A 21,109-nucleotide genomic window follows, 5' to 3' on the forward strand; every position below is an offset into this window, starting at 1 on the left:
CTCCTCTCTTAAGGATAATGAGAATAAGGGACTCTCTGAAAAGCGTTTGTTTTTTAAATAGCAGGACACCACTACTATACTTTCCTGTCTCCCCCCTCTCCTAGCCCCTGCCACCTACACTTACATGCCTCATAAAATGGTAGATATTTAATTATCTGTTGAGGGTTCTTTAGAAATTAATCCAATTTTGGTAGCTTGGGCAACACAAGTAGCTAACTTACTGTATTAAAGAAACAAGATAAATAGGCTGTACTTCTCTCTTCCTCCTATTCCTGACTTCCTTTGGGTCTTTATATGAATGCCACCTTCTCAGTGAGGTCTTCCCTGGCCATCCTTTAAAAAGAAAATACAACCCCTCACCCCCAAATGCCCAGCATTTCTTAGATTTCTTCTCTACTTTACTTTCTTGTTAGTACTTATCACCATCTCACATATTACATATTACACTATCTATACATATTATATATTATATTATCTATACATATTATATATATTCCTACCCCCATCCTTCAGAATAAGTGATCCCAGAGGGCCATGACTTTGTTCATTGCTGTATCCTCAGAGCCTGGAACACTGCCTGGCACACAGTATGCACTTAATAAACATTTGCTGAGTGAGTGAATGAATGAATGTGATGTCAATGGCCAACAGAAGAAAATAAAATTCTCAGTAAAGTTATTTCCAGACTATATTTGTACTTTCAATGATGGAAAGAAACTATCAGAGTGAGCTTTAGTTCAGTCTAGAGGGACAATTTCCCAGGTAAGTGAAGATCACTTACATTCTAGTAGCTTGGAAATCAGCTTCAGCCAGACCAGTTCTTAAATACCATAATTAAAATATACCAACTTTAATGAAGAGCCAACATTTCTTCAGAAGTACTTTGCCTAGTACAGTGCCTGCATATACAAAATGCTCAATAAAAATTAGGGATAATTCCAACTTTGTAAACTAAAATGTATGTATGTGTAGATGAAATTTAGTAGTCAATTTCCAATAACCAAAGAAAATTTGCAACATTACATGGTAACAGGCTGAGCAGAACAATCTAGGTGTGCCTTCTAAAATCTTCAAATTCAGACTGACATGGTTTCCATATCTACTGGAAAGCAGGATATATTCTGCTGACTTTAACATACTCTCTCTCATACTGAATTATATATACAGGTCAGCTCAATAACTAATATGAAGCCACTTTCTATATATCTAATAGAATGAAAAATCTGTCACCCCAAAGAGAGATACTCAATAATCTTTGCTGGCCAAATGGCCAAGAACTGTGCATGGGAGACGTAAGACGATAAGAGAGATTTTAGCAGAAGTAACTGTATGAAAAACATACATTTCTTAGAAATAGTTTTGCATAGTTTATTCTACCACCTAAAATATTCCTAAATCCAGAGAGAAAATACCCTGGAGATAGCAATATCTACCTCAGAAGCCACTGACCTTCCTCAACAGATTTATTCTAATAGCAGACTCCAGAACTTACTGAATCAGGCAAGACTACCAGAAAGTAGCCAGGAAAACAGACTGACCTCTGAGCCTCCCGATCATCTTTAGGGTTGTAATTAGACAGGCAGTCCAGGATGAAAATCTGGCCCCATTCAGTGCATTCATTCAGGGCTGTCAGCAGCTTATTAATGTTCTGTGGGTTCAGATCAAGTAAGTTGCTGTTTGGGTGAGACTCACTGATTTCAGATAATGCCGCTACGGCATTAGCCACCACCTGGAAAAGAAGGGGGTATGACCTTGATTCACCAAGAACAGCACAGCTATAGACAAACACTTCATCAGCCTTCTCTGGGTCATTTCACGGATCTCAATTCATAACCATTCCTGAACATTTTACCTAGTCAGATAGAAACAAATAAATCACTTCAAAACATATATTAAACCACCAATGATATTATATATAGTGGTAAGGCAACCCAGAATTAAAACAATTCATATATTAGCAGAGTCACATGTTATTTAATAGGAAAACATACATTAACCATGTTAACAGCACTCAAAACTTTCAAAATCAAGACATATGAACAGCATATGAAAAATGACAAAGTCTGAATATGAAACATGTACATTAGGCAACAGAGAGAAAAATCTAGGCCAAATAATCTTATAGTTGTGTAGCTGTATATGTATGGGTTTGGGGGAGGTGACACCATTAATCATACTACAAGTCTTAGAGTAAGAATATGTGGGCCTGAGACCCTAGTTCGCTAGTATACAATGCTGCAAGAATATGTAATCTCTGTGAAATTCAGTTTCTTCATCTGAAAACGAGATAATTTAATCCACCTCGCAGATTAGTTTTAGTTTAAGGATGAGATCAGATAACATATGTGTAAGTGCTTTCTACAAAGCCTTATGTAAATTTAAGGTGGCTGGTTATATTACCATAATTCATCAAGTGTAAGCTACAGTTTTTCACATTAACACCTTTGAAACTGGGTTGCATTTTATAATCAATGACCTGTCAGTTCAATAGGAAGCATTTTTCTTTCTTAGTAATACAAAAAATAATAATACATCTTATAATCAGTGGCATTAAAGATTCAATGAAATACAGTATTTCAAATGTATCCTTCTTTCTGAGTAGGCACACATCTTGGCTCACTGTAACCTTCATCTACTGGGTTCAAGGGATTTTCCCACCTCAGTCTCCCAAGTAGCTGGGACTACAGGTGCATGCCACCATGCCCAGCTAATTTTTGTATTTTTAGTAGAAATGGGGTTTTGCCATGTTGGCCAGGCTGGTCTCGAACCCCTGACCTCAGGTGATCTGCCTGCCTCAGCCTCCCAAAGTGTTGGGATTACAGGTGTGAGCCACCATGCCCGGCTGAAAAATTGCTACCTTATACTAGAAAGTACACTTGTATCCTGACTCACAGATCTGGGAATCCATTTAGCTGCAGGAAGAAAAGCCAACGCTTTATCAAAATTACAAATTAATTCTAAGAAATCTACAAAGGAAGAACATCTAAAGTCATTTAAAAGTTGCAAAAATACTAAAAAAAAAAAATGCATACATACAAAATACTATATATTGTGGCCTTGTACAAGTAAATTTAAGACCATGTTTTGCAGTGAGGTTCCCAGATGCTGATGAAAGATTAGCAAAGTGAGGCTGAATATAAATACTCTCCAAGTATAAGTTGGCTGGGCGTGGTGGCTCACGTCTGTAAACCCAACACTTTGGGAGGCTGAGATCGGCGGATCACTTAGATCAGGAGTTCGAGACCAGCCTGGCCAACATGGTGAAACCCTGCCTCTACTAAAAATATAAAAAATTAGCCGGGCATGGTGGTGTGTGCCTGTAATCCCAGCTACTAAGGAGGCTGAGGCAGGAGAACTGCTTGAACCCGGGAGGTGAAGGTTGCAGTGAGCCAAGATCACGCCACTGCACTCCAGCTTGGGCGACAGAGTGAGACTCCGTCTCAAAAATAAATAAATAAATAAATATTCTCCAAGTATAAATGAGATGTGATAGGAGACAAGCTTCAGCAATTATATATATTGGAAATATTCTCAAAAATGTAAAACCATTGTTAGTTCTTACTATAGTCCCTTAATAAAAACTAGAGAAATTAAGATTTGTATGATTATCATTTTGTTAGCAAGGGAAGAAACATAATGACTACAATCTAGCTATTGATTTTAGTATTCACATCATCTGTGTAATCTTCAGATTATCCCAGCATGTGATTTTATCTAGAAGATAAATGTCTAGAGAATGTGATTTATTTAACAAATAATATACTTACAACAATGTCCATTATTATGTAAAGGATAATGATGCCACAAATGCAATCATCTCAAGCTATACTTTGGTGATCAGAACAAAGATGCTAAGATGAAAAATCAGAGACTCACTTGGTAAATATGGTTACAGATATACTATTTTATACTTGTTAAGACAAATCAGGAAAACTTATCTAGCCCACCTACTGGATGGTAACATGTATGAGGCTCTTTTCTGACTTAATTTTTGTTTGCTAACTCTATCATCAAGCATTAAGAAAAGCCATAAAGAGAGAAATAATAATCCCTTCCATGTGCTTCACATGCAAGAAAGATATTTTATTTCCCTTGCACAACGTACTTAGTTGACCTTATTATAGTCTAAAGAATCAAAGTATCATATCAGAAGGCCAAATACCTGTTTTGATTTATTGCTGCCAGCACATGCCCAGTCTTGGTTACCAGTTGTCTGAAATAAATTACCACTTCTGTCAGTGAAACCCTTTTCATGTTTAAAAAAACAAAAAGATTAAATATAAGGTCTAGTAATAGGAAATATAGACAAAGAAAACGAGAGAAGGGGGAGAATTAAAAACAGCAATGGGGAGAAAAAGACCAGAAGAATGCTAAACAGAATGAGCAATTAGAAATCCTCTGTTATTATAGGCAACTGGAAATTAAACCAAGTGTATAATGCACCTAATGAAGTGTATGGTCTGATGTTTAAATAGGCAATTGCCACTTATCATGACATTAAAACAAGAAACGAAATGGAGAAAAGTAAGTCTAACTTAAGGATCCAGAAAGATCAGATTAGATGATTATTTAGCAAAGCCTGCACAAATAAGAGAGATCACTGCCAAACGGTGACCGTCCAGAGGAGATGCTATCCTACCCCTCTATGCCAAAACTCTAATGTTTCTCTAAAATTTCTTGAAGTTCCTTCCATCCTATCTCTACACTTTCATCTCCTAATCTCCACAGTCAGACTGTTACATTTTTAGCAACATACTGAGGCAGGCTCACCAGGCAGCACTCTCAGTTTTCCTGGTCTGTAAGCCGAGTTTCTCTCACTCTTCAATGAAAACTTAAAATAAATCAGTCGCACTGAATCTAAAGTATCTTAAAGAAAAAGACTAACTTTGAGACAGCAACTGGGTGGCTAGAGAGTACATGACAACTCACTTGTCAATGTTTACACTGTTTCTTTGGAATTCCATACTATGAATATATATTGTTCAGTTTTTAAAATAAACTTTTAAAATAATAGATTGAAACTTAAGATTTACTTCCTCTTCCTCCAGAGTCTTCTCTAGACAATAATATCACAAAAGAACAAATCCAACCCTTAAAATAACTGCTTTGACTCACCTGTATACTAAGACAAAGGTGTGCTTCTTTCATTTGAACTATTACTTTGATTTAGAACTGTTAACACAACTATGTGTAACACTTCTCCTGTCAAAAAATTGGCATTTCTCTTAGGAAATACTGACACAAAGAGAACAATGGTCTTTTAGCTACCATTTCAGAAAAATTAGAGTTTCCAAGAAAAAAATTGTATTTTTTTAAAGAGACAGGGTCTCACTCTGTTGCCCAGGCTGGAATGCAGTGGCACTGATCACAGCTCACTGTAATCTCAAACTCCTGGACTCAAGTGATCCTTCCACCTCAGCCTCCTGAGTAGCCAGGACTACAGGCCTGTACCACCACACCCAGTCAAGTTTCTTAATTAAATTTTTAGAGATGGGGCTGGCTATATTGCCCAGGCTGGTCTTGAACTCCTGGTCTCAAATAATCCTCCCAGTTTGGCCTCCTAAAGTGCTGGGATTACAGATGTGAGCCACCATACCCAGCCAAAAAGGGGGGTTTCTAGAGAAAGTTTCGCTTTAAAAATGAATTTTTAAATAGGATTTCCTTGGGGTTTGTTTGGTTGGTTGGTTTTAAGAGACAGGGTCTTGCCTGTCACCCAGGCTACAGTGTAGTGGCATAATCATATAGTTCACTGTAATCTTGAACTAGCAGATGGGACCACAGTGCATGCCACCATGCCTGGCTAATTATTTTTTTTGGTAGAGACAGGGGTCTCACTATGTTGTCCAGGCTGGTCTCAAATTCCTGGCCTCATGCAGTCCTCCCATCTTGGCCTCCTAAGGTGCTGAGATTACAGGTGTGAGCCACCATAAGGTACCTGGCCTACAAATAGGGTTTCTTAAGAGAGCTTCCTCAGCACAAGTTGATTTATAAAAAGTTGGCATCCAGGTGACAAAGGGACACATCTGCAGCATTAAAAAAACAAATCCTTGGCCGAGCACGGTGGTTCACGCCTGTAATCCCAGCACTTTGGGAGGCTGAAACAGGTGGATCACTTGAGGCCAGAAGCTTGGGATCAGCCTGGCCAACATGGTGAAACCCTGTCTCTAATTAAAATACCAAAAATTAGCCAGGCATGGTGGTGCATACCTGTAATCCCAGCTACTCGGGAGGCTGAGGCATGAGAATCACTTGAACATGGGAGGCAGAGGTTGCAGTAAGCCAAGATCACACCATTGTACTCTAGCCTGGACAACAGAATGAGACTCTGTCTCCAAAAAGATAAAAGTAAAATAAAAAACTAAAAAAAATCCTTTATTCATCTTGCCTCCCAATTATGGTAAATTCTATTCTTGGGGAGACTGCAACTAAACATTCCCCACCCCTCACATCCCCTCAAAGAGCTAACCCAATTATGTATACTTTACAGAGATAGATATTAAACACAAACATATATATAAAAGCAGCATATGTAGATGTGTAAAATCATACTCAATCCTAGACAAATCTTTCTCTGCCTTAATTACAGACTTCTCTTCAATATGATATTTCCTTATGGACCTGTGGAATCTGCTGGTTGTTTTTTTTTTTTTTAAATAGAAACAGGGTCTCACTATGTTGCCCAGGCTTCTCTCAAACTCCTGGCCTCAGGCAATCTTCCTGCCTTGGCTTCCCAAAGTGCTAATACTACAGGTGTGAACCACCATACCCAGCCTGAATTTTTAATGATAAGCAATTTGTATTTTTACTTACATTATACTAATAGAATGAGTTTTACAGAGATAAAAGACTGGAATAGCCAAAATGTGTTGAATATTTACTTTGTGCTATTAATCCTCATAACAACTCTGAAGTAGCTGCTACTAAAAGCCACCTATTACAGATAACAAAACTGACTTAGAGAAGTTCAGTGACTTGCTTAGGGTCAACACAGCCAGAAAGGGATTCCTGCTTGAATCTGAACTCAAGGTCTGCATCTGATTCCAGTGTCTGAGTACTAATACTTGGTCTCCAGCATTTATAGAGCTTCCAAGACTTGTGAACTTCAACCAAGGGAAGGGAAAGAAGATTCAGAGTAGGGGAGGATAATATAATCCAAACATTATTTCCAGCAAAGGTAACATGTAGATTTATATACAAGGAGAAAAATGTATTCTACTTTATACATTTCAGAGATAATCATATCCTACAGTACTTAAGGAGGGAAAGATTTACTACCTAGCTATAAAATATGATTTATGATCTATACCTGTCTTATATGCAGCAGTTGAGGATAATAAATTTGACCTCATTTTGTTAAAAAAGGAGTGAGCTGGTACAGTAGGTATGGTTAGAATAAAAATGACCCTGTAAAAAAAAGGACTCTCAAAGGAAATCTAGATATAAACTGGGAGTGGAATATCACACACATAAGCTCACTTATGAGGAATCTCTCACCCATTTCCCTGTCCCTTAAAATGATTTTCACCCTGCACTCTAATTTCACTCATTTTCGTGGCCTTGGAACCTAAGAAACTTACCACTTTCCAGTTCAGTGACTTCTTCCTGTTAAGTAAATTACTATTTACAGGACTTTGATTTCCAGCAATGACCTTCAAGGTCACACACTATGAACAGATTTATGCTTCAGTTTTTCTGCTCAATTTACAATTATTTTGGCTGGTATCCCTGAAGACTTGAATAAAGTGAAAGTAGAGTAACTGACCAAAACTATTATGAGGAAATACACAGGTGGTTTACATATTTTTGTCCTCTTCTAAATTAGCAATGTTAGAATATTGCTGTCTCCTTTACAGAATGACCTCAAATGACATGTGAGGCATAGGACAACATATTTGTTCTGAGAGTTTCAGTCATTATTATCTCCTTAAGGAGACAATGACTGCAGTACCAGTCAAATAAGTAAAACTTAGGGCTTATACTTTAATCCAAAACACTGTCTAGAATGCCAACTGTTAATATGCCTGCTACATTACAATCTAGAATATTCCATTTTTTCCCCATCTTCTTCCTTAGAATGAGAGGTAAAACTACCTAGTGAGCCAACACATCTCATTATGAAAAGAAAGTCTGATTACATAGTAACAAGGTTTACAAAAAATAAAATTCATTACTTAAGTGGTTTAAGATATGATTTAACAAAATTCAAGTACTCTCAAAGCCAAAACACTACAAATAAATATCGATAAACAAATAAAAGGCATGCCTATAACCATCACAGTTATTTGGACCATAGCCCCTAAAATTCATTAAAGCAAGCTGCAACTTGGACAAAATAAAACACTTATTATCACACCACTTATGATCTCCCCATTTCTGAGAGTAAAGTATTCCCCAGCCAAATTACAGCCTTGAGGTCATCTTAAAGTGACAAATGAGCCTTGATCTACTGGCAAACCACCAAAACCACACACAACAGATCCAGCTTTCAGGAAGTTGCTGTTGAGAACTACTTTAAACGTACACCCTTGAATAATTACCTTGTAAAAGTAGTAAGTAGTACTCTTAGTAGATTTAGCTTCATTTGTGGGTAAGTTGCCCTCAGAGCTTTAAAAAATTTAATCTTTAAAATTCTTCATCCTAAAAGTTTTAATCTTAACCTTAAAATTTTAATCTAATAAAATTAAAAAGTAAATTTTGCCACTGAAATACTAACCCTTCTAAAATTATTAATATCCGGCACTACAATCACTGTACAATATAGAATATATGTTTCTGCTGGGCATGGTGGCTCATTCACGCCTGTAATCCCAGCACTTCGGGAGGCTGAGGCAGGCGGATAACTTGAGGTCAGGAATTCGAGACCAGCCTGGCCAACATGGTGAAACCCTGTCTCTACTAAAAATACAAAACTTACCCAGGCATGATGGCATGTGCCTGTGCTCTCAGCTACTCAGAAGGCTGAAGTGGGAGAATTATTTGAGCCCAGGAGATGGAGGTTGCAGTGAGCCGAGATTGTGCCACTGCACTCCAGCCTACGTGACAGAGCGAGACTTTGTCTCTTAAGAAAAAAAAAAAGGATATGTGTTTGTTATTATTAGGGGCTTACTCCATATGAGGACCAGTATTAAGTGCTTTGCAAGCCCTCTGTCCTTTAATGTTCACAACAATCCTACGATAGTAGCACTATTTGTAATCTCCACTTTGTAGATGAGGATGCTAAAATTTAGAGACACCACACGTTTAAGAAATAGCAGAACCAGGATACAAACCCAAGTCTATTTGGTTCTAGAGCCTGAGTTTCAACCACTATGCTATGGTGACTGGATGAAAAATGCCATTTCATGGTTGTAAAGCACTTTTTTGTTTTCGAGCTACCTTCAAACAGAGTAGACTGATACATTATAAAAGGAAGTGACTAAACGCAATTTGGTATTCCGGACTGAATCCTGGAATAGCAAAAGGACATTAGTGTTGAAACTGGTGAAATTCTACTTTGGTTAATAGTAACATCCCAATGCTAATTTCCTAGTTTTGGCAAATGTACCACGGTTACGTAAGATGTTAACATTAGGTGAAACTGACTGAAGCGTATATGAAAACTTTCTGTACTGTCTTTGTAACTTTTCTGTAAATTTAAAATTGTTCCTCTAAAAAATGAGGCATTTTGGCAGGGCGCGGTGGCTCATGCCTGTAATCCCAGCACTTTGGGAGGCCGAGGCGGGCGGATCACGAGGTCAGGAGATTGAGACCATCCTGGCTAACACGGTGAAACCCCCCGTCTCTACTAAAAATACAAAAAAAATTAGCCAGGCGTAGTGGCGGGCGCCTGTAGTCCCAGCTACTCAGGAGTGTGAGGCAGGAGAATGGCGTGAACCCGGGAGGCGGAGCTTGCAGTGAGCCGAGATCGCGCCACTGCACTCCAGCCTGGGCGACTGAGCGAGACTCTGTCTCCAAAAAAAAAAAAAAGAGATATTTTTTAAAACCTAAGTTCATAATAATATAAAACGATGAAATTATTTTTTTAAAGTGAAAATATACAGAAAATGATTTCCACAAAGCACATTATAAAAGGAAAACAAAAAGTGTTTGCTTTCTCTATAAGTAGAGACAGAAATACACTCAGACCAACTGGTGGGAAATTCAAGAGCTGGGAAGTTGGCCTCATATCAAAGCAGCCCCCAATGATTCCACTTACCCAAACTTCAATCCTGCAAAAATTAACAGCAGCTCCTTTTATAATATGAAACACAATTTGAGGAACTCAGATACAGACTGAATGTATTACCTTCAATGTTACTCTTATCAAGTGCTCACCACATACTGACATTATCATATGTGCCTAAAATTCTACCAGCTCTAACTCCTTCATGGACATTTGATATGAAAAGTATTACACATTTTAAATTTCATTTATGTATAATATTTTAATTTTGTAATTGTTACTTACTAATATATATTTAAGGATAACAACAATCCTATAATTAACGTACTAAATTAAGTGAAGTCATTAAGTTTTTCTATGCATTCTGGGCCTACCTTTAATAGGCAGTTTAACACAGCCTACATGAATACCAAATATATTCTGACGAAAATCCTTAGAAAGAGATCTAGACAGATGGCATTTTTCAATATTTTATCATCTTAGGTTGACAACAAATCACCACACAAGTAAACTTCCTAATGCCTAAATGAAGATTATAACAACCGGAAGGTGCATAATGTTAGGCCACTTCCTCAAGAATAGCTGCAGTTTATTAAGCATTTACCATATATCAGGCAAAGTTTAAAATTTTAAATACATTATTCTTTCATCTTCAAAATAATTCACTAAAATCGGCATTATTACCTCAGTTTTACATATAAGACAACTGAAGCTCATTTTAAATAACTTGTTCAAAGCCACATTTCTAGTAAGCAGCCAAGCCAGGACTCAAACAGCAGCCACTCTGCCTCTGAAGCCTCAATGCTATTTCCATAATCCAGGGTTTCACAACCTTGGCATTATTAACATTTACTGCTGGATAATTCTTTGTTGTGGGGGGACTGTCCTGTACACTGAAGGATGTTGAAAACATCCCTGGACTCTACCCGATATATGCCAGTAGCACTCCTCCCATCAGGTTTGACAACCAAAAAAATGCTACTAGACATTGCCAAATGTCCCCTGGAGAGTAGAATCACTCCTGGTTGAGAACCACCATCATAATCCCATGCTGTGTCTACGTGCTGGCTAGCACATAGTCAAAATACATACTGCTTTCTGAGAAGAAAAATGTTATTTTTCATAAAATGGTTTTCAAGCAAAAGTTCAAATTAAAAGAAGCTGGAAGTTTAACTACAACTTTTGCTAAAGATTATATTTGGCCTGAATTGAGGCTATTCTGACAGCATGCTGCTTATGCAGAAGAACACTTAACAAATGAGAATTTTTTTTTTTTTTTTTTTTTTTACTAATTCAACAGTTTGTAATTTTGCAGAGAGGACAGAACAATGAAGCACAGGTATTCTCATGGGCAGCTGTAAGAGTGATAGACAGTCTGGAAGATGAAGATCAAAGGGGCTAGGCAGTAAACCAAAGGGACTTACAAGGACTGAACCCAAAAAGACAAAAAGCAGGGCAGGCATGGTGGCTCACGCCTATAATCTCAGTACTTTGAGAGGCTGAGGCAGGAGGCCTGCTTTAAGCTAGGAGATTGAGACCAACCTGGGCAACAAAACAAGATCCATCTCTACAAAAAATAAAATAAAATAAATTAGCTGGGCATGGTAGCATATGCCTGTAGTTCCAGTTGCTCGGGAAGACTGTTTGAGCCCAGGAGTTTGAGGCTGCACTGAGCTATGATCAAGCCATTGCACACCAGCCTGGGTGACAGAGCAAGACCAGGTCTCTCAAAAAATAAAAAGTAAATTTTTAAAATAAATCAAAAAGCAAAGCACATGTGGTGGGGCTGTCAAGAGCATCTCTGGAGTTGCAAATTCTAATATACGTAAGTTAACTGAGGTTTGAATACCCCTAAATGCCTCTGAGAGCAAAAAAGAAAACCATAGTAACGAAGCTAGAGAATACTATCATTCATTCAAAAGTGCGTATCTCAATAAAACAAGTCACATACCAAAAAGATACACATTTTCTTGCAAATATATACTTGTGACATTTGTAAAAAAAACCACAAAAGCTATTTCCCTATAGCTCTAAAATGTTTCCTTATTCTGGATGGAGGTTTACCTTCAAAATAATGAACTAATAAAGTCCACATCTGATGACAAGTTTAACTCTAATTCCCTCGGAACAGATAGTCCATACAAATATTGAAGGAATCAGAACCTTTTAAATTAATATTGTAGCAATAATGTTAACCTCTGCCTAATACCTACTTCATAATTACAGTAGCAGCCACCACTTATGAGCTCCCATAAGCCAAGCACTTTACAGGGCACTTTTCATGCAAAAGCTCAATTAATAATCCAAACAACTCTCTAAGATAGTAGCCTTCATCTTCCAGGAAAGGAAACAGACTTGGGTAAGTTAAACGACATGAACATAAAGCTAGGACTTAATAGAGTGAGATTTTTTTACTTCTAAATTCATCTTTTCTCTCTTAACTAGTATTTCATCAAAAGTTAGCTTCAACTAAACTATAAATGGTAAAACAACTGCAGGAAAGTTAGATGTATGTGATTCTCTGCAAAAGACAGGAAACAAAACTATGGTAAAGCTTTGTTACCTGCAGCAAGGCACAGTGTCACTAGGAACCAGACTTGAGGTCAATATAACACCAAGAATTTTCAGCCCTCGACCAACATTTATCTCTCATATTAGAAGATTTCAAAGTCATTTCTGCAGATATTCTAGTGCTTTCAAATCTAGGATGCCCTTCTGAAGTGAGCTACAAGAAAACTACTAAGGCACAACCCCCTGGAAGCATTCATTCTTTTCTTTTCTAAGAGAATCTAATATGTGCTGGTGCAGTGCTGCCACCATGTGGAGCAGCCTCTGAAAAAGTGGAACAAAATCACTCCTCAAGAGCAGTAAAATAAGGACTCATATCCATCACTGGAATAAGAGGATTGATATTTCTTTTTTTTTTTTTTGTATCTTTCATTTTTTTTCTTTTTTGAGATTTCTATAATGAAGCAGTGTTCAGATAACTCAGTCTTTATGTATTCAAACGTAAACACTTTGAGAAAATGAAGCAGTGTTCAGATAACTCAGTCTTTATGTATTCAAACGTAAACACTTTGAGAAAATGAAGCAGTTCTGTGTGTGTGTGTGTGTGTGTGTGTATGTGTGTGTGCACATACACATTTAAATGACCTCAGGTGATCCACCCTCCTCAGCCTCCCAAACTGCTGGGATGACAGGTGTGAGCCACCACACCTGGCCTAAATTCTCTGGTATACATTCATCCATGAAGGTAGTAACCAGCAATGGAGTCTGGGACTCAGAACTAGGTTGGGATCCTAGCTACATTACTACTAGCTGCATGACTTTAGGAAGAGTTCTTCAGTCTGAGTAAACATTTCTTGACCTGTAACATGGAATAACCTCTGCTTTAAGGAGAGATGTGAGAACTAAGTGAAACATTGTAAGTAAAAGCATCTACCACTGTGCATGGCATAGAAGGCACTTAAATTTAAGTGTTCTAATGACAGTTGTAATACTCTAAGGTAATAAGTAGGGAATACAGTTGAGATGAAAAGTATAAATTCAAAATAAAAAATAGGTATGTATCTATGTGTGTTGGCTACCTCTTAAGCCCAAGCTTTTCAGTTCTTCACTAAAACAAGAATGAAGAGCTCAAAAAATGATTTTAATATGAGTATGTGTAACAAGGCCAGGACAAGAGTAAGGCAAGTGAGGCACTCCAGGCACAAAACTAAGGAGGCACTCTGTTCTCAGGCTTGTGAGGTACAGAGTTCGCACCTGAGAATGAGTGTCTTCTTAAATTTTACACTCCAGGCACCTCTTTAGGCTAAGTCAAACAATATCAGAAAAGTTCTGCTACTGAGTTCTGACAAAACAGCAAAGATCTATTCAGAGAGCAGTTGGTCCAATAATTTGCTATCTAATGCTGACACCCTGCTCTAGGAAAATCTATAAATAAAGAGACAACAAAATATGAGGTATTCCTGAAACTGTTTCTCAAAAATCTACCAAGTAGCTTTAAATTTTCTCTAAAAGTATCCTCAAAAATATTTATGAAAATCTCCCCAAGTCACGTTTTGATTTGTTGTAGTAAAAACAGGTTAAAAATTAAGAACACTATACAGTTTACTATAATATTATGATATACTAAATTCAAATAGAGACCTATTCATGTGCTGCCTGCTTAAATTTTATATAGCTAGGGGATGGGGAAAGAAAATAAGTAAAACAAGATTGGCATGTATTGATGACTAGCGAATCTAGTGATGATAAATGAATTCATTTTATTTATTGTATTCATTTATTTGTCCTAATTTTGAATGTTTGAAGATTCCCACAATAAAAAACACAAATACATAAATAGCATACGTATGCCACCTGATCTTATGGACTAGATGAAAACTAGCTCTCTCCTTTGCAATGTAAACTTTGAATAAATCGGACAAACTAAGCTTGTTCCAGAATCATTTTATTCTTCTCGGTTTATCTGGATAAAGATCTCTAAATGTGCTACTTGAGTGTGTGTGCGCATGCGCGCGCGCGCATATATACACACACACACACACACACACACAAATGACTTTACTGCTAAACATCCCTTAGGCCTTATCCCTGACCATCTAACTGTATAGGTTCTGCATTAAAGAATTTACATTAGCATAGAGATGCTGCCTCAAACTGGAGTCGCCTGTAAGTTAGAACTCATTTTCCCTTTGAGTCATTCCATATTCTTAGCACCACTGAATATTTAATAAGTTTCCACGGGGTACATGATATTCTGCCCACCTGGCTGATGGTTGCAGCACAAACACTTTTCATCTCATCTGTCCTCAGGTAGAGAATTATAGATAGTTGCTCAGAATAACAGTGAATCAAAAGCAATGCCAAAAACACAAGTTGGTGCCAGCTAAACATTCTGTAAAGTAGATACTACTAACTTTAGACAATATTTATTTTTCTATATTTTTGAGGCAGGGTCTGTCTTTGTCACTCAGGCTATAATGCAGTGGTGCAATCATAGCTCACTACAGCCTTAAACTCTTGGGCTCAAGGGATTCTCCCACCTCGGCCTCCCAAGTAGCTGGAATTACAGGCATGCACCACCACGTCCAACAAAAATTTTTTTTTTTTTTGAGACAAGAGTCTTGCTCTGTCACCCAGGCTGGAATGCAGCGGCACGACCTCGGCTCACTGCAAGCTCCGCCTCCTGGGTTCACACCATTCTCCTGCCTCGGCCTCCCAAGTAGCTGGGACGATAGGCGCCTGCCACCACGCCCGGCTAATTTTTTGTATTTTTAGTAGAGACGGGGTTTCACCGTGTTAGCCAGGATGGTCCTGATTTCCTGACTTCGTGATCCACCCACCTCGGCCTCCCAAAGTGCTGGGATTACAGGCATGAGCCACTGCACCTGGCCCCACCGAATTTTTTTAAAAAATTTTTGTAGAGACAGGGTCTCACTTTGTTGCCCAGGCTGGTCTCAAACTCTTGGCTTCAAGTGATCCTTCTGCCTCAGCCTCCCAAAGTGCTAGGATTATAGGCATATGAGCCAACATGCCTAGCCAACTAATTTCTTTATGTAATTTTTAAAAAGGGGGCTGGGTGTGATGGCTCACGCCTGTAATCCCAGCACTTTGGGAGGTCAAGGCAGGTGCATCACCTGAGTCAAGAGTTTGAGACCAGCCTGGCCAACATGGTGCAACGTCGTCTCTACTAAAAATACAAAAATTACCCGGGCATGGTAGTGGGCGCCTGTAATCCCAGTTACTCGGGAGGCTGAGGCAAGAGGAGAATCGCTTGAACCCAGAAGGTAGAGGTTGCAGTGAGCCGAGATCATGCCATTGCACTACAGACTGGGCGACAGAGTGACACTCCATCTCAAAAAAAAATAAAAAATAAAAAAAAATAAAAGGTACCATATGGTGTTACTTAGGGGAAATAAAAGGCAGGGTTGAATCTTCTAGTACTGGTGGTGATGCTCTGTCAGAAGTCATGGTTAAAGCATCTGCACTTCCACACCCACACCGACGCCCACCCTTATGCCTAGGTTGAAAGATTTCTAATGGTAGTTAGTACCACAAAAACCTTAAAAAATTATGACTTGCTTCATCCTGTGGATTTAATACTAATCTTGAAGGATAATAAACAGAAGCCAAGGCTACCTGTAAAATAAAATGAACCAAACAAAATGTCAAAGCAGAGATGTGAACAGGTAATTTACAAATGAGAGACAGCATCTATGTCCAGCCAAATTCTAATTCTCCATTTAAAGTTCACTAAGAAAATATTCAGGCCAAGCACAGTAATTCACTGAGGAAGGCCAAGGTGGGAGGATTGCTCGAGGCCAGGAATTCATGACCAACCTGGGCAACATAGCAAGACCCCATCTCCATAAAAAATAAGGCCGGGTGCGGTGGCTCACACATGTAATCCCAGCACTTTGGGAGGCCATGTCAGGTGGATCACGAGGTCAGGAGATCAAGACCATCCTGGCTAACATGGTGAAACCCCATCTCTACTAAAAAATACAAAAAATTAGCCAGGCGTGGTGGCAGGCACCTGTAGTCCCAGCTACTCAAAAGGCTGAGGCAGGACAATGGCATGAACCTGGAAGGTGAAGCTTGCAGTGAGCTGAGATCACGCCACTGCACTCCAGCCTGGGCGACAAGACAAGACTCTGTCTCAAAAAAAAAAAAAAAAATTAGCTGGATGTGGTGGCATGTGCCTGCAGTCCTAGCTGCTCAGGAGACTGAGGTAGAAGGAGTGCTTGAACCCAGGAGTTCAAAGTTACAGTGAGCTATGACTGCACCACTGCACTCCAGCTTGGCCACAGAGCAAGATCCTATCTGTAAAAAATAAATAAATAGATAGATAAATAATTTTTAAAAGGGAATATTCAAAGGTTATCCACTGATTAACTCTTAGTGTTATGCACCTTTCAGTAAACATTGCATTAGACCAAAAAGGTAGCACTTTAAAGAAAGTGGCTAGTTTCCTCCATCTTCCTGGCAACAATATTTAATGACCCATCCAATATATTCCATTAGTACCCAATTCAAATGAGCTTTAGTTATTACTGGAGTCAAACACATCACTTGGGACTTGACCTTCTTCATTATATAAGCAAAGTTTAAAATGTCAATAAGGAAAAGGTCCCAAAACTTTAAGGTGTTAAGCTATGTTCTGGCTGCTAAACATTTACAACATAACCAAGTTGGCTAAAAATAATCTTGCCCTAGAAATTCCCCTATAGAGAAATGCATGATAATAATTAGGTAATAAAGATCATTTTCATTCAGTTTCTAGTCCCACACCACCAGAAAATACCACAAATATTGATCTGAAGAAAATAATCTTAAATATATATAAATTTATGGCCAAACCTCCTGAAGAAAATGATGAAAGTTTTCATCATGGGCAATATGGGCAAATATGAGCGTAAGTACAATACAAAGATCTGCTTTAAGATCCCTGCATTTTAGTACTTGGTTCTCACCTCAAAAACACCTAGGACATGAAATATACAATCTGTGAGACACACAAAGTCATGTTTCCCATAGCTACCCCATAACCCAGTATTCCAAAGACAAGGTTTATATTAAACATGCTTTAACAAGGGACTCATTTTAAATACTGCTCTCTTTATAAAAGCAGAAGCTTATTACCATTGGATTTGAATCTGCTATGAGATCCCGTAGAGAATCCAGAAATCCCTGATCTTCCACCATTTGGGCATTGATATCATGGAGTTTTGCCACGCAGACTGCTGCTGTTTTCCGAACATAGGGATCCTCATCCTTCAAGCACTTGCGGAGCGGCTCACAGAGATATTCTGTAATTTTGTCTACCCGGATGCACCCCATGGTTCTGACTGCCAAGGCTCGAATCAAAGGATTAGGATCTTCACAGTCCTGCAGAAAACAATCACCGACAACTGTAGATATACATGGTGGCTAAAAGTAAACAGTCCAGTTTATGTAAGCTGCTAAAGAATTACCTCATTAATTTAAGCTTCCAGATACATTCTACATGAGCTCCAATCTTCCATGCTATTCCTTTCCTAAGTACAAATCTTAGCTGCCCTATTTAAGAGTTTAGGTGAAGAAGTCATTTAACTGTTTTAAATACAAAATGAGAAACACCTCAGCAGGATTCACTCCAGTGCCAGGCAGAGGTTTAGGGAGTTCGTACCATCCCACAGCCATTAGGATCTACCCTAAAAACAGGAAAAGCTTTTGGGCTTGTATTCCGGCACAGGAAAAAAAAAAAAAAAAGAGGAACTGTAAAGACCGTGCCCTACTCCACAGTGAGTTCCTAAACATCAAATAGAAAAGAGACCTAGATTTCTGTGGCCTGCAGCCAAGAAAACAAAGGGGAGCACAGGAGCTGGTCTGGGCTTGAAGTAAGTACCTGGAGTTAAGCAGCAGAGAAGGCCCTCTGAGCTCTTGGCTAACATACATTCTCTTTTACTAGCAAGTGCTTCCAAATATAGTAAATAGAATATAGAGAAAGAACACTCTTTTAAACTGCCTTACACTAAAAAATGTCTTTAAGCCCATGTAAATCTATGCACAACTCTAACTTCCAAAAAATGTAAACTAAATTCTTCCCAATGATATATTCCCCTATGAACCACCAGTCATGGAGAACAAACTGTTACGTTCTGACTCTATAATGTAGCTAAACACAGGAAAAGAACAAAAAGTTCATGAGAAAGAAGAAAGCATATTGTTTATTTTTCAAAACATTTTAAATAGAAGCTAATTTTAGAAATGCTGTTTTTTTTTTAATGTACACTAAGTTCCAAACAGAGAAAAAACAACTATTAAAAAAATATTAGGCTGGACATGGTGGCTCACGCCTGTAATCCCAGCACTTTGAGAGGCCAAGGCGGGCGGATCACCTGAGGTCAGGAGTTCGAGACCAGCCTGGCCAATATGGTGAAACCCCATCTCTACTAAAAATACAAAATTAGCCAGGTGTGGTGGCGCATGCCTGTAATCCCAGCTACTCGGGAGGATGAGGCAGGAGAATCACTTGAGCCCGGGAGGCGGAGGTTGTGGTGAGCTGAGATTGCGCCACTGCACTCCAGCCCGGGCAACAAGAGTGAAATTCTGTCACCAAAAAAAAAAAAAAAAATTAATGGGAATGATCCCATTATTATTTTCTTTAAATCTATGATAGGAAAGATTTGACCGGATATTCAATAATAAGAAAATATTTTGTCCATTTTTAAAGACATGATGATACTGTGGTTGTGTTTAAATAAAAGATCTTATCTTGACAAATATAAAGACAAAACTATTTAATAAATGATGTTCAGGATTTCTTTAAAATTATCCGGCAGGGGAGGGGGTTGGAGGTCAGAAAATACATATGAGGATTACAAACAAGAGTGGTTATGTGTCGGTAACTGTTAAAACTGCAAGACGGATATTTAGGAATTTATTATACTAGTCCTTTTTCTTGAATATGTTTAAAATTTTCCATTAAAAAAATTAATCACGCCGGGAGTGGTGGCTTGTGTCCGTAACCCCAGCACTTTGTGAGGCTGAGGTGGGTGGATCACTTGAAGTTAGGAGCACGAGATCAGCCTGACCAACATGGTGAAACCCTGTCTCTACTAAAAATACAAAAATAAGTTGGGCATGGTGATGGTCACCTGTAATCCCAGCTACTTGGGAGACTGAGGCAGGAGAATCACTTGAACCTGGGAGGCAGAGGTTGCAGTGAGCCAAGATCGTGCCACTGCACTCCAGCCTCGGTGACAGAGTGAGACTCTGTATCAAAAAAAAAAAAAAAAAAAAATCAAATGATGTAAGACGTATTAAATGAAATGAAAGTAGAAACTCCGGCAGTCTCCACTACTGCTGACTCATAAGCATAATTTCTACAAAGATAAAATAGGTAAAGCCCCCAATTACTGATAGTACAATGATATGTCCACCTTTGTCAGCCTCAGAAGGTAAAACAGTGGGGTTTCACCAGGTTTTCTTCTACCCATCTGGCAAGGATGCACCAAGCCCCACTAACAGAAAGCTCAGCACATGGTTTGAATTTCCCTGGATGACACACACTGGTATACAGAATGCTTAAAACATGAACATTCCTAGTCATTGCCAACACTTCCCTACACTCCTTCCTTGTGAACAGAGGTTACTTATTTGCAATTCAAACTCTGTTATTGAGGCCTTGGGAAAAGTTACCTTCACAAAGCTGTTTACAGCCATGATGGCCATGTCTGGCTGACTCTTGGCGTAGTTCATCAAGTAGAGATACACAAGCTTCTTTAGTTCCAGATTGTCAGTCTGCATACAGTTCACTACGTCTGGAAAGAGAGAACTGAGAAGAGAGGGTAAAAGAGAAAAGGAAAGTAAGCAGGTGTTGGTGCCAAGCTGTTGGACAGAACATGAATAGCCTTAACTAACAGTGATTTGATGCAAGAACAAATGTCCCCACAGTGGTAACTGTCACAGAAATAAATTACTAAAGAAACTGGCTGGGCACGGTGGCTCACGCCTATAATCCCAGCACTCTGGGAGGCCAAGGCAGGCGGATCACCTGAGGTCGGGAGTTTGAGACTAGCCTGACCAACATAGAGAAACCCCGTCTCTACTAAAAATACAAAAAAAAGCCAGGCATGGTGGTGCATGTCTGTAATCCCAGCTACTCAGGAGGCTGAGACAGGAGAATCGCTTGAACCTGGGAGGCAGAGTTTGCGGTGAGCTGAGATCACGCCATTGCACTCCAGCCTGGGCAACAAGAGCAAGACTCCTGCGTCTAAAAAAAAAGGAAAAAAAAAAAGAAAGAAAAGAAAAGAAAAGAGAAAAGAAAAGAAACTGTAGGCCAGACATGGTGGCTCAGGTATGCAATCCCAGAACTTTGGGAGGCTGGGGTGTAAGGATCACTTGAGACCAGGTGTTCAAGGCCAGCCTGGACAACATGGCGAGATCCTCTCTACAAAA

The 21,109-nt window shown here is 38.8% G+C and overlaps 1 protein-coding gene across 11 annotated transcripts in view; it reads right to left on the bottom strand.

Moving 5' to 3' along the window:
- Nucleotides 1-21,109, bottom strand: part of AP2B1 (adaptor related protein complex 2 subunit beta 1) — a 141,732-nt gene that overhangs the window by 100,544 nt on the left and 20,079 nt on the right. For all 11 annotated transcript variants that reach the window (XM_055388444.2, XM_055388441.2, XM_019027218.4 and 8 more), the window contains exons 4-6: nt 20,351-20,486; nt 17,810-18,055; nt 1,539-1,729 (exon numbers count right to left, since the gene is read on the bottom strand). In XM_055388444.2, coding sequence (XP_055244419.1) covers nt 1,539-1,729; nt 17,810-18,055; nt 20,351-20,486 — 573 coding nt within the window. The remainder of the gene's footprint in view (nt 1-1,538; nt 1,730-17,809; nt 18,056-20,350; nt 20,487-21,109) is intronic.

The sequence above is a fragment of the Gorilla gorilla genome, chromosome 4 (genome assembly GCF_029281585.2).
Source record: "Gorilla gorilla gorilla isolate KB3781 chromosome 4, NHGRI_mGorGor1-v2.1_pri, whole genome shotgun sequence".
NCBI classification, from domain to species: Eukaryota; Metazoa; Chordata; class Mammalia; order Primates; family Hominidae; genus Gorilla; species Gorilla gorilla.